Raw genomic sequence first — 13513 nt, forward strand, 5'->3', positions numbered from 1 at the left:
GTGGGGGGGGGGTGGGGGGGGGGGAAATAACAATATTTTCATTAGTTCTAAAGCTTTTCCTATTCTTTGGAAAAATTTAAGTGATGATCTTGAGTAGCAGATTTCGAGTGAGATAGTTTTATTCCAAATTGCTGTGAATTATTTAAAATAATTACTTAATTAGAACATTTAAGATTCTCCTTAGAGATTGCTTAAAGTGATAAAATGGTTAACCACAAAAATAGTACGCATCAAAATACAGCAACAATGTTCTTGCAGTTTTGAACACATACTTTTCCATCTTTACATGGACTACAACCATTTTAACGCAAACTAAAATTTGAAAATTTTGTCTCTCACCAAAAAAGTGGCAGCTACACATTTGTTTTCAAGGCATCTCCCATCTTTTCACAATGTTAACATTAAAAACTGTTGGAATTTAAGGTGAGATTTTTCTGAAGTGCAATGAATTAGCCTATTCCCGGTCCCCAAAAGTGTCAGTGAAACTCCTAATGCTCATGTGGGCAGAGTCAGATTCATAACTGCACTGGTTATGTCCTAACTTACCTGTGTTTGCCATTACAGACCTCATTCAATTCACGCTAAAACCGAGAGAATCTCTCTAACTTTTTGTGGGCAGGAATGGTACCCTGCAGTACAGCCTGGCAGAGGAAAACAGGAAGAGCAGAGTTCTTCCAGTTGTAGATGGAGACCAGCCCATAAGCTATGCCAGGCCTTTTCCAGTGCTGGAACCCATTTTCCCTTCCAGGGTGACTCAGCTGCTCTAGAAAGTGCAGTGGTGGAGTGAGGTCAGAAATTTTAACTTCTCCCTCCCTCCTCATCCTCCTACTCCCACACTGAACAGGAAATAGCAGCTCACTAGCAGCTGTTTTCTTCCTCCTACAAAGAGCAGCAATGTAAGCAGGTCACAGTAGAGTAAGGAGCTTATTCAGTGATGGCTAGTGATCCATGTGGGAGCTGGATGGAGTCCCACATTACTTACCCTTTACTCACTTAGACAACCTGTTTGTAATTATTAACTGTTAGCAAAAAGCCTGAACAATCATAGCATTCCCCATGTAACACAGAAACGCACTGTGTCTTAAAAGTTGTCTTCTGTAGAAGCCCTCAAAAATGGAGATCCGTTCCAAAATTTCTTCTTTTATTTTTCAGTAATACAGAATAAGCCATAAACTTACAGACACGGGAGCTGTCTCAGGCCACGACACTTGACTTTGCAACAAGACAGAAGCCCTGACTGAGCAGTGGTTATTACCCAAAATATGCAAGTACATCTTTACAAAGTGACAAAGCCCTACTTAAGTCCATGGAAACAAGACACACACAAACTTAAGTGCATCCTTAAGTAGCAGACTGAAGAGAAAAGTGCCTGCTAATGAGACTGAAGTATATGCTTAAATATTTTGCTGAAGTGGGTTTTGCAGAAGATCAAATGCGACCTGATTATGTATTATTACAAAACCAGGTCAATTTTAAATGAAGTTCATGAAGCATAAAAACATAAAAGCAAAAAGAAGTCTCTTTGCTTCCAAAACATCTACAATAAAAAGGGTTAACACCAATTTAGTGAAGTATCAGAACAGGCCAAAATGACATGGCAGTAATGTAGGACTACCTTTGTCTGCTGAGACACTACCATGAACACCACTTAACTGCTTACTTAGTAATAATTCACTTGACTCCCAAGTTTTTCCATCCAATATCATATATGCATATATATATATATAAAAATATATATGCGCATACTCTTTTTACCACTGAAACATTCTCATTATTGTAAATATATATATATATACTTGATAAAATATAAATCCTTAGGCAGGTACTCCACTCTTCCATTAAATCTTATCATAAATGTACATATATCTTTGGAAATCGTTTGCTCTACAGAAGCCTAACACCTTGATACAAACATGAGGCTTAATTTGACACCTGTGCCCAAAAGACACTTAGGCCCAGATCCAAAACAAGTTGTGTGCCTAAGTTCAGATTGAACATCTATAAAACTCTGAGACACTGTAAGATCAAACTCCTGCAACACCCCAAATTTATCACCTTAAGTTCTTGGAAATCTGAAAATTCACCATTTGCCCTCATGCAGAATTGCCATAAGCCATGGCGTGATTGAATGCTTAGCTCATTCCTAAATCAAATCTAGACTAAGAAATTACACGTACCTCTACCAAAGCTTCCTGACAGATTCAGTGAATATTCTTGAAGCATACACCTATCAAATCATACTCTTGATATAATGTAGTGGCAGATGACACTGTATTTTAATTTCGAGAAAACACAGTGCATCCATCTCCCCCTCCCTTCTTAAAACACTGCTATACAGTGAGAGCTCCCACCTAGAACAATGAGAAATGGATCCCGTTATATCTAGGAGACACAAACCCTTACTTTCCAGGAATGCTTTAATCACAAGGACAGGATTATTCCAAGCGGCAACATTCTCTGTCTCCTCTTGAAATCGTACAGTTACATTCAACAAAACAATTCCAGATTGAGCCAGAAAGCAGGAGTGAACATGACTCATACAATAAGTAATTAAGGACACTGGGAAAGAGACTGGGTTCCCGGTCCTGTTCCAAGAATTGTTTCTACATTTTATGAGTTAGAGCATCTCCTCATAGGTATAAAATGTAGATTAGAAGTTCTTCTGGCAGATAAAGAAACTCTGAATTGCCCTATATTGAGCAAGTGTGCTAGCCATTAAGCTTTTACTATAAAGGACAGTGCTCATTTCATTAGCATTTAAAAAAATTATTCTTAGTGATTTGAAAAAAGGGTGGTGGACTTTCCTTCAGGAGAGGTTTTAGGGTGAGCTCAGGCACTTTTCTGTACCCACACCTAAGAAGCATCTGGGGACCAGGATTTTGGACACGGTTTGTCGCAGTGTTTCCCTGTTTGCTTGCTCTTATCATGCCAAGCATGTTGGCATTAAGCAGCAGCCTGACTAACACATTGTCCATTGTGGATTCCAGGCTGAGGAGATCAGTGTTTTACCTGAGCTATGAAGAATTAGCACATGGGCTTCCCTTTGAACCAGGCACCAAGAAGTTGTTTTAGTTGTTCCAACCAGTTTTTGTTTGAAGCATATTTTAGGCTGTTGTGATTTTCCCATGGCACACCTATACCCACTAAGCAACATTCTGCACACCCACATGCTTCTGATGAACAAAGCTTTCAGCTGTAGTTAAATTGCTGCTTTGGAGAAAGCTATAAATAAATTGCTACTTCTTTAGAGAAAGCTACAAAATCATGACCGATTTCACAATTCATACACCAATACAGAATGCATATGTCTGTTAGAAACTGCATTTATGTGCTACAGGAACCAAAAGTTAGATACCCGAGTCTTTTATTAACTGTGGACCTCAAAGACCCCAAGGAGGCTCGCTTTTGGAAGCAAATCAGAAGATAAACCTACTCCAAAACACAAAATTTAAATGCTTCATAAACTAGCAGATCAGATGGAGACAGTATAAATTTATATCAGACTCTCCTGTGGAAGGAGGAGGCAGAGAAGTAGGAGCAACAGCAGATTTTCTGCTGTAATTGTATTTATGTCCACATTACGACAAAAACATACTTCCAAAACAATCAAACACTGAACATGTTTCCAGCATTGCTATCTGTACGAATAACAGAGGCCTAGAAGACCTAGATAAGAATGACTGCAACTCCTTGCACTATTTTTGGCCTACTAAATGCAGGTCCACTCCATCTGCAAAACAGACATTATATTATCTTTTCTCATCTTTCATCTCGTGATGAAAATATGACGTGGCAGAGAAGTATTACTATTCCTGTGCAACAACAATGTCATTCAAAAAAAGTTTAAGAGACTAGCTTCACCTACCATGTAAATAATTTGAAATTCCTTTCTCATTATAATGTGCTGTCAAATCATAATAAAACAGTGCAGAAAGTCTTTGTCATTGCTTAACTGTTGAAGAAGATATTTCAAAACCAGAAAAAAAAAGTAACTGACAATTTAGAGCCTGGAAAACTTTGGCTTCAAACTTGAAAGTTCATCTGCAGTCCCAAGAGGTCACTGCATTCTCTCTAAGCAGTAACTGGTGCCTCTATAATGTAACATTTCTGTGCAAGCTTAAAAAACAAAACAAAACAAATATCCATCTGGAAGAAGCAAGATGATTCTATGTCATTATCCTTTCTGCACTGAGTTCCAGTTTCTGCAACCTGCCCCTAATCAAACCACCATAAACTGATCCAGAGAGTAACAACAAAATAGCACTTACATGGCTTCTTGGGACATTTCTGGCATTTGTTAAAACCCCAGGAAGTTCCCACGGTTCCACAGCAGTCTTCTTGCTTGGAAAGACCAGGAAGTGCTTTGCCACACTGGAATAGTCAGGTAAAGAATATTGTGGTTAATGATACCATATGATGCTCACTTCTAGTACAACGTTCTTTTTCAGTCATCTTGAGTCAACCTCTTGCTGAGACACTGAAGATTCACTGGAGCTCTTAGCTGAACTTCAATAGTACCCATGCATTGCAATGGCTTTCTACACAGGCATGAACAAATTAGGTGACATTATTATTTTCCCCTGTGTCAACTTGAAAAGAAGAAGAAAGGAACAGAAGAGAACAGTCTATGTCATAGGAATGAGTGAGGATGTTTCCAAGGTAGTAACTCGCCATTGGCATTCCTTACGTTTTTCCTCATAAAAATGTGCTTGTCCACTTTTTCAAAAGCTATATAAATTATCTCAAACACCTTTCCAATTACTCTCTTAAAGAAAGACAAAGAGTATGACTGTGATTTCTATAATGTTATTCCCTATGAAAAAAAACCAACTTCCTGCAAAATTATGTCTAATGTTTATGACCACTTACTGAAAATTGCCAAATTATAATGATGGATTCTGCTGCCCAGATACTAAAGAAGGTAACACAGATGACTGAAGCTGAAGTTAGTGATGCCTGTGTTATTGCAAATAAGTCTCTTTCCCCATGCAAATATTTAAGTTAATCTTGCAATTTTTCTCCTGACCAAGAATATTCTTACTATACTTTTTAAGTAAGAATACTAATTTTCAGAATCTTGCAAAATACTTAGTTATGTTCTTGACTTTTGCAATTTTCTTCCATTTTGCATGGTAAAGAAAGCTTAAATGTATTTCTGAGATGCAGACAAAAAACACATCTAAAGCCATCAATTAGGTATAAAATGGAAGTGCACAGAGGAGTGCACAACAACTGCACTTAGTAACACTTTCAAAGCAACTCCTGATATAAATAGGCACTGCAGCAAACAATTCAAATCTGCTGAAGTGTGAATCCTCAGCACGCAGCGAATAGACCTTCTCTGATCTAACTTCCCTTCCTGACAGCATGTAAACCTCTGACCCAAATGCTCACTGCTGCTTAGCTTTCAACTCAAGACAGCTGGCCCACCCTATGGCACGGGCTGTGGCCTTGTGGTTGCTTTCACTTCGGCTGGTAACCCGGTCACTCCGCAGTAGGGGATGTACGCTGAACACACAGGCACTGATGGTTTCCTCCAACCTTCGCAATATTTTTCCAGCGTGCTCTTAATCGTACTGACACCCATGAGTCAACAAAGTTTTCAAAGTACAGAGTTACTCCATGTAGCTTCACAGTGTGACTGCTAACATGATAGCAGACTAACCCACAACGTCAACTGCCTCATCAGAGGGTCCCCTCTTTGCATGGTGAGGGCAGGTCATCCCAGCCATCTTCTCTGCCCCTTTTTCACAGATACTACCCAGGCACCTCCTGAAATACCTCAGCAACAAACTGAAAGCAGCACAAGTTCACCGTTTAAACACCAGACCATAATGTGCAACCTGCAGCAGCTCTGCACTTGCTGCTTGTGAAGCCTAGACATCTGTCAAGTAAGGGATGTGTGAGCAGCCAGGAGCATCCTCTGTCCCAGCCTCTCTCATGAAACAGGGCTTTTCACTAAGTCGCCCTGGTGCTAAGTCACAGTTCACCTCTGCACATCACCCCTACGTGGGGTAGCACCACTTGTGCTTTGAGCCACATTTTAGGGTGACACACGAAGAATGTAAAGAGGAGGTTAAAAGAGACTGCTCCATTATATAATGTTAGGAGTCTGTTTTCACACTATCATCTGCAGAAGGTCATGACAAATTTTCCCATGTTGCAAGGGGAACAGTCCTGGCCTGGATGGTATTTGGCTGTGTTAAAACAGTCAAGTATCAAAGCAAGTCGCATCTTTCAGATGCGGACCTGGGCTTACGCTATGTAAAACACGTGTCTTCCAGGCTGTCTTGTGCTCCCCTGGCTTGGGCACTGGCAGGATTAGTACAAGATTGACCATTCCTGATCAGTCAGTCAGAGTCTGCTCCGTTTCCAGAAGGAATTCTTGGCCTGGCACTTCACAAAGGCTGTCAAGATGCACAAACAGAAAATTCTGCACAACTCCCTCTGCTGTAGTAGCTCGGCTGTTTTCAAAATTGGAACTAGCTCTTTCAACTGCCTCTAGCTAGATGATAGACAAATCTTGCTGCAGTTCCCAGAAGCTCAAAAGTCTTTCAACTGGAGAGTACTCATAATGTCTCCTCCACATGGCTGCCCTAAAACCTTAGAGAATTCAGGTTACAGCCTTCACACAATGCTGTTTTCTCAACCCACATCCTAGGTGTGCATGCTCTAGGAAGGATCATTTTACTTTATAATTACAGCTACTCAGTTTTACTTTATAATTATAGCTCAACTACTTTCCGAGAGCTGGTACTGCTTCTTCAAAGAAAGAGAAGCCGCTTACTGAAGTCGTCTACTGTGGTTGGTAGTGAGAGTCAGCTAAACCAATTCGCACTCGACTGCCCCCCAACCTTGTGCCTCAGTTTTACAACACTCATCTCTCCGAAAAGAAGTGGGAGGAATCAAGGCTGGTGCTGCACCTCCCCTTATGATCTCAGAAATGGAGCATTTGGGCAGCGAGGCACATTACCTAACACTGAGTGTTCATCTGCAAGGTCACAAGCCTCAAGGACAAAGCCCAGCAGCTCCTGTGCATCAAGGCAAGACTCCACTGACACGAGAGCCAATATGCCATCATGAACTGGCCCTTTTTTTTTCTTCTTCCTCAGAATACAAAAGGTGTCATTTAACAGTAGTAAATTAAAAGCATATAGAACAAAGAAGCAAAAAAAAAAAAAAAGAAGGAAGGAGGAAGATGGACTAAAGCCCACTTTTAGTTTAGGTGTGGTGCTACAGCATTTGCACTCTACTGAAAATCATGATCTCTGTGGTCATAACTTTTTCAAATTTCCATATAAAAACCATGAGCAAAAACAAGGATGCCAAAGTCTGAGTCATCTGGCAACTGTGGTTTGTAGTCCTGTCAGTAAAAAACTGGCAATGATTAAAGCTGCTGCTCCCACTGCCTCTATGGTGAATTAAAGCTTGAAGAATCAATGATAATTTGGTTAATGTCCAGATCATTGTAGAAACTGGCCAGCAAGGAAAAGCAATTGCCACATGGGGCTCCTAGTGGTGTAAGATCTGTGTAATTCTGGAGCTATGCATCAGAAAAAATGACTGCTCTAAGAAGTCCTAAGCCAAGCAGAAACAGAGAGTTCTTCTCTGGCTAATAAACCCTGATTTCTCTGGTACATCCAATAGTGCTTCAGATACTTGTAACACTCATGGCACTGAACGAACTGTTTCCTAGCCAGTTACAATTTCTTAAGATGCTCCTCCCTTTCACAAACCCTAAGCATCAATGAACTGAAGCTCTGTTTCTACAAGTCTCAAACTTCTAGGTAGTTTCTTTCCACTTTAAAAATCTTACCCACTTCCTACTACTGAGAAGAACTCATTAGGTCTTCAGACAGTCTGTTCCAGTCTGAGTCACATGTGACTGGAAAAGTCACTGGGGGGAATCCATAACCATGTTTAGTTTGTCTCACCATTCAGCACAAATTCAACCCACAAGTACGAGCCTAAAATAAGCAGGGAAGCTAAACACAAGTGCACGGCTTGCACTATGCATAAGATGATGCCATACCCTAAGCTTAGGCTTACACTTTTCTATCCATCATCCACACACATTTTAAACTAATCTAGCCTGTATTCCTGAGGGCTTCTGGAAATCTCCTCATAGACAGAGAACATATTTTCATGAATGATACATCTGTCACAAGCTTATGATTTGGAGATAATTCTTACTGGTTCAGAAGGCAAAGAAGTCATGAAGGATTGGTATAAAAGAGCTCAACTGTGTTGAAAGAGGCTCAGCAGTAGCAGCAGTATGAGGCACACATGGTACTGCTATAAAACAAAGTTCTTCCTGGGTAAAGCACTCACAGACACTGAAAGTATTGTTTCGAATCCACATATTTTTCCCCATGTGTGCCTGGGCTTCTGTGCCAATATTTTATATAACTGAAGGAAGTACTGAATATTCCCACTGGTAGACTGAAATTCTGGCTGACCCTGTGCTGGTGCAGAAAGGCCACCCCAAGCCACATCACCTCTTTGTTCCTCTGTCCAGACTCCAGCCTCTGCCCCATCTCCATAGCCTTGGAGCACTAACAGTACTTGAGTTGTACACTGCCACCAGGGTTTCATGAGTTTTCCAATGCCAGGGAAAAGGAAGGATTATATCCTCTAAATCCCTCTGCTAAAGGCAGTAGAAGGAATGTATTCAGCTCCTTGTAAAGTGCAGTAGAGAGCCCGGTCTGGCAATTAATCTCAGGGCAACCGCAGAGGATTCTGGCCAGGGGACGTTTCCTGGGACTCCTACTCCTGCGTGACCCATGTACAAATCCCTGTCATGAGCTGTTAGTTAAAACCACAATACAGGCATAAATAAAGGAGTGTCACATGATTAACTATGATTGTAATCGATAGGTGCTTTGCCTGAGTTAATAGCTAATGACTCTGGGATTCAGCTCAAAAGACTGCATTTCACATACCACAATAGCAGAAGTGAATGGATACACTGTTTAACTTTCTGTAAACTATTCAACAGGCACAGACCTTGGATTGTTGCTTCTTTTTTTCCTATAGGCGCGACAAACAGCGTAAGAAACCTCAAACTTAATAAACCGTATTACTGAAACAATTAACAAACATACTTAATTAGCTTACTGACCAGCTGAATGACAGGTTGTTACAAATGAAGCGTATTATCCCATGTAGCACTGGCTCACTAACAGGCATTGTCTCATAAGCAGAGGAGAGAAACTTAAATACTTCCAGACTTTCTAAAAGAACTGGTAAAGAATTTGTTTTGGCTTAAGCAGAACATTCTTCATAGGCAAGTAAAAATTATCCAGCTTTCTTCTACTGAGTAATTAAAACAATGTTTGGTGTTTTTGCTATCTGATACAACTTTAATCTTCTGATATTTCAGGGTATTGATCTTGCAAAGAATCTATTGCGAATGAAGCATTAATTCTGGAAACGAATCCACACTGATTTCTGACAGTCTATTTGTTTAAAAACTTCAGAAGCCAAACCATGAGCTTCAAGGAATTCCAGACAGTTATTTTATTTTATGAGATGGTATTTTTAAGACTATTCTAAAGAAAAAAGGTTTTAAAAGTGCTCTAAGAGAAAAAGTACCAGTATGAAGCACAGAACTGTACTTGTATCATTCTTCCTGCCTAAAGAATATAAATAGGGAAGTTCATTTCATACAGCTGTCAAAAAATGAAAACACCTGAAATTTACCTCCATAGGAAGTGTTTTGTTAAATCTGAAGTTATACAGTTGAATGAATAACTTCAACTGGCATATTACTACTCTCATGGCCTCCAGACTACATTACACTATGATCATATTGCATACAGCAGTATCAATACGTTAGGTTATCCATTAAGAGCTATGAACACGTTTTGCTGCCCTGATTTCTAAGTCAAAAACTTTGTTGCCTGTGTTTAATATTTCCCATCGTGAAAAACTCAGTGATCTAAGCCCAGTTCCTAGCAACTTCATGTACATTCTCAAAGTTAAATACACAATCAGTGCATGCCCTTGTGTGAATCAAGTTAAGTAAATGCTTAATGGTTTGCAGTCAGAATCTTCATCATGATACGACGTTGACAATTTCTGACCTTTTCCAACTGCCACCTATCCCTTGGCTTATTTTGTATTCTACCAAGTCTAAGAGCAGAGAGAAGGGTGTCACTCAAACCAAAACAAATGTTTCCTTTAAAAGACATTACTGAAACACAGTATTAAATAAGCTATTTCAGTAGAGATTTATCCCACTAAAGATGCTGATCAACTAACATCTGTTTATCAGACATACTTGTTATTTATCAGAATTAAGCAGCACTTGAAACATATTTGAACGCAAATGTGAGCGTTTTGATCACACTGAAAAATGGACAGCCCTTATAATTTTCAATAAAGTCTTTACTACTATTCATCATTATTGTTATGTAGCTTAATTTATTTTAAAAAAATCAAAATATGTTTCTATTGTCTGCTATAGGTTGTATATATCTTTGTCTTTAATATGATTTTCCAAAGTAGTATCATAATACACCAAATTTCACTTCACGATACCAGAACAATTCTAATTCGGGCATCCTTCTCAACAGAGCTGTAACAAGGACAGATCTTTTCTGCAACACCTTTCAAAGTACTTTGCAAGGGAAGCACAAAGCATCATTCAGCAAACAACTGACAAGTGAGAAGTGGAACATATCCCCCGAAGACTGCAACCTGGAACTGACCCAGATTTTAAAAACACCCCAACAAAAAGGGGGAAATCAGAAGACAGTATTTTTAAAAATTCTTTCACTTTAGAGGGCAATCCAGCTCCTCTCAGCAGTTCCACCAGCACAACTGAAGGACAGTGAGGAGGAATGAACAGGCATGACTTCTTAGCCAGCTTCTCTTCTGGACATTTTGGCATATGTTGCCTTCAGCTAGGTAAACAATTTCAATATCTATCTCTCTTTAGAATAACAACTCTTTTTTTTATTTTGTTTTTAAATTATAGATGCTGAGATCACCAGAAGTCTCCTTCAGTAAAACTGATACTCAAAAATAACTGCTGAAGAGAACAGCATTACTCGTGAATCCAGTCAGAAAGAGCCTGCGTTAGAGAAATTTGGAAATACCAGCTTCTCCAATTTCTTGCTGCTTTGCAGAAAACGCCTCCCTCTTTACAGTCAAGTGAAAAAGAGACCAAATCAATTTTGAGAGAAAAGACTTTTTTAGCCAAAATACTGAAATGCAGTAACCATAGGAAAACACATGAATATACTTTGTAGACACTTCAAAGTGATCTTGGGGAGGGAGGGCACGGGGGAAGCGGCACTTAATTCTCTTTATATGAACTTTGACAGATAGTAGACATCTGCACTCTTTTCTCAATTTAAATGCAAAGTGATCATATGCAAAATTAACAGTACTCGAGATTACCAGCACAATCTTTACTAGGTGCACCACTGACACTGTAGAAGTATTTTGGGAAATAACAAGATATTCTATGTCATAATAAAGGCATTTTTATTAGAATTAAAATGAAAAGCAGCTGAAGAGGAGAAATGAAAGAAGAGAAAAATAATCTTCCGTATTTGCTTGCTTTTTAAATAAGACTTAGAGAATCAGTGGTCTAAGATGACGAACTCCTTGGATTTCAGAAATATAGGACTACACGGCTGTAAATGACCTTGCAGGACAACACATCCAGTCTCCAGCCTTTGCAGGCACTGTAACACACAGCTCTCCACAAATCTACTGTTCTCCATCTTAAGTGGGATTTTTGCCCTGCTGCTTCCATTGTATCTGTTTCCCTATGTCAAGTCTCTATTTTCTCAACATCGTTTGCTATATAACAAGGTGCAAGTTTAGGTAAAGGTTTGTTTCCTACATTTTTATGACAACAATAAGTTTCTGGCCTGCAGCTTAACTGCTAGTTTATGATAACACTGTGCAAAAAATCTTTTTGGTATTAGGAAAGCATTTGAGGAACCACAACTTTTGTGTGTGACATATCATAGTAAGCTATCATGTAACATGGTAAGTAATCATCGTTAACATCTCCCAGAGGAGAAATAATTGCTAAGTGTTCCACTCACAGAAAAGAAAGGCAGCCAGGAAAAGTAAATTGACTTGAGTAGAAGAGAACCATCCAGAACACCCTTTGCTTCCTATATTACTTTTAAAAAATTGAAATATTAATACTACTTTTATACGTGCTCTTTCCACTTTATGTCTCAGTGCTGAGGACACAGTCACAATTAAGCAACACATACATACATGTGTATATGTATTTATGAAAACATACATCTTTATTTATTCTAATTAAACTAGGAAATTTCATTCCTCTAGCCCCTCTCTCTCTCTCCTCCTGTCTTTCCATCCTTCTAAGCTTGTAGACTGACACCTTTTCACACATCTTTTACTACACTTTTCCCATGGTTGCTGCCTTTGGTTACAGTCACTTATGATACTATAAACAACTAAGCGAATAGGAAGTCTAGGAGAATTTCTATGTTGTTAATTAGGAGTGATAGGGAGCCTGAGAAAAGGACCAGGTTCTCCAACTATCTGTACCATAATGTCCTCCAAGCTTCAGTTCAGGGTGGCTCCAGTCGCTAACTTTAACAGTATGCGCTCTGATGGAAATACACTGCAGAAAATACGCCCTGGCTATCTTGGGATTTGAGTATAGCAATTATCCTACTGTTTTTGAATGAGATACATTAAAGGAATTTAACTAAGGTGGGGTGAGGAAGAATGTGTTGGGAAATGAAAAATATTCCACAGAAGGTTGTGAAAAAACCAAAACATTAAAATCAGAGGATCTGTAAGTGAAGACCAGCTGAAATTCAAGGAAGAAGAAGAGAACAAGAGATGGAGAGAAACATAGAATGGTAGAGTTTACACACACACAAAACCACAGTAGAGATTCTGATACTGGTTTGGTCCTGTGCTTTTAGCACAGTTCAGCAAAGTCTTTATTAATTGGTTGATATGCCTACAAGGGGCCACACACATATCCTTCCATCAATCTGCTCTAGAGACAGTAAAGTCACCTGTGATCCCACGATATTTAATAAAACATTTCTGAAGCCAAATATACAACCCACCCTGCAAAAAAAATGTATAAACACTGATGACTGTTGAAAAAAAGTACAGATATCAAAATTATCCAGCATAAACTCCAGAAAGGACTTGTAACACATTGCTGCTAATTGGGAAAGCTCAGTTTAGCAGCTCATCTGAACAAATAAAGAGAACCCTCATATTTAGCAAAGCAAATATCAAAGAAACAGAAAATCAAATTATTTTAGAATAGATCTATCTAAAAGTTTAAAAAAATTAAATGTCTTTCCCAGTTCAAGGTCTATTTAACACACAAATAAATAATATTCATTACCTGACTGCAGGAAAAACACATTGACATTTCAGGTTCAAATCTGAAAGGTGAATGAGTCGCTTAAATCTGTAATTATGGCAAGGTCTTAAAAGAATGCTCTTCAAAATGCCACTGTACAACTCCAATTCTATATTGAACCATTAG

The 13513-nt window shown here is 39.0% G+C and overlaps 1 protein-coding gene across 1 annotated transcript in view; it reads right to left on the reverse strand.

The window, feature by feature from the left end:
• The window catches only part of LTBP1 (latent transforming growth factor beta binding protein 1), a 184834-nt gene that overhangs the window by 91909 nt on the left and 79412 nt on the right, over positions 1-13513 (reverse strand). The window contains exon 6 of the mRNA XM_009636439.2: positions 4269-4371. Within this exon, the coding sequence (XP_009634734.1) occupies positions 4269-4371 (103 nt within the window). The remainder of the gene's footprint in view (positions 1-4268; positions 4372-13513) is intronic.

This window comes from Egretta garzetta, unplaced genomic scaffold (assembly GCF_000687185.1).
Source record: "Egretta garzetta isolate BGI_Z169 unplaced genomic scaffold, ASM68718v1 scaffold54, whole genome shotgun sequence".
Classification (NCBI taxonomy): domain Eukaryota; kingdom Metazoa; phylum Chordata; class Aves; order Pelecaniformes; family Ardeidae; genus Egretta; species Egretta garzetta.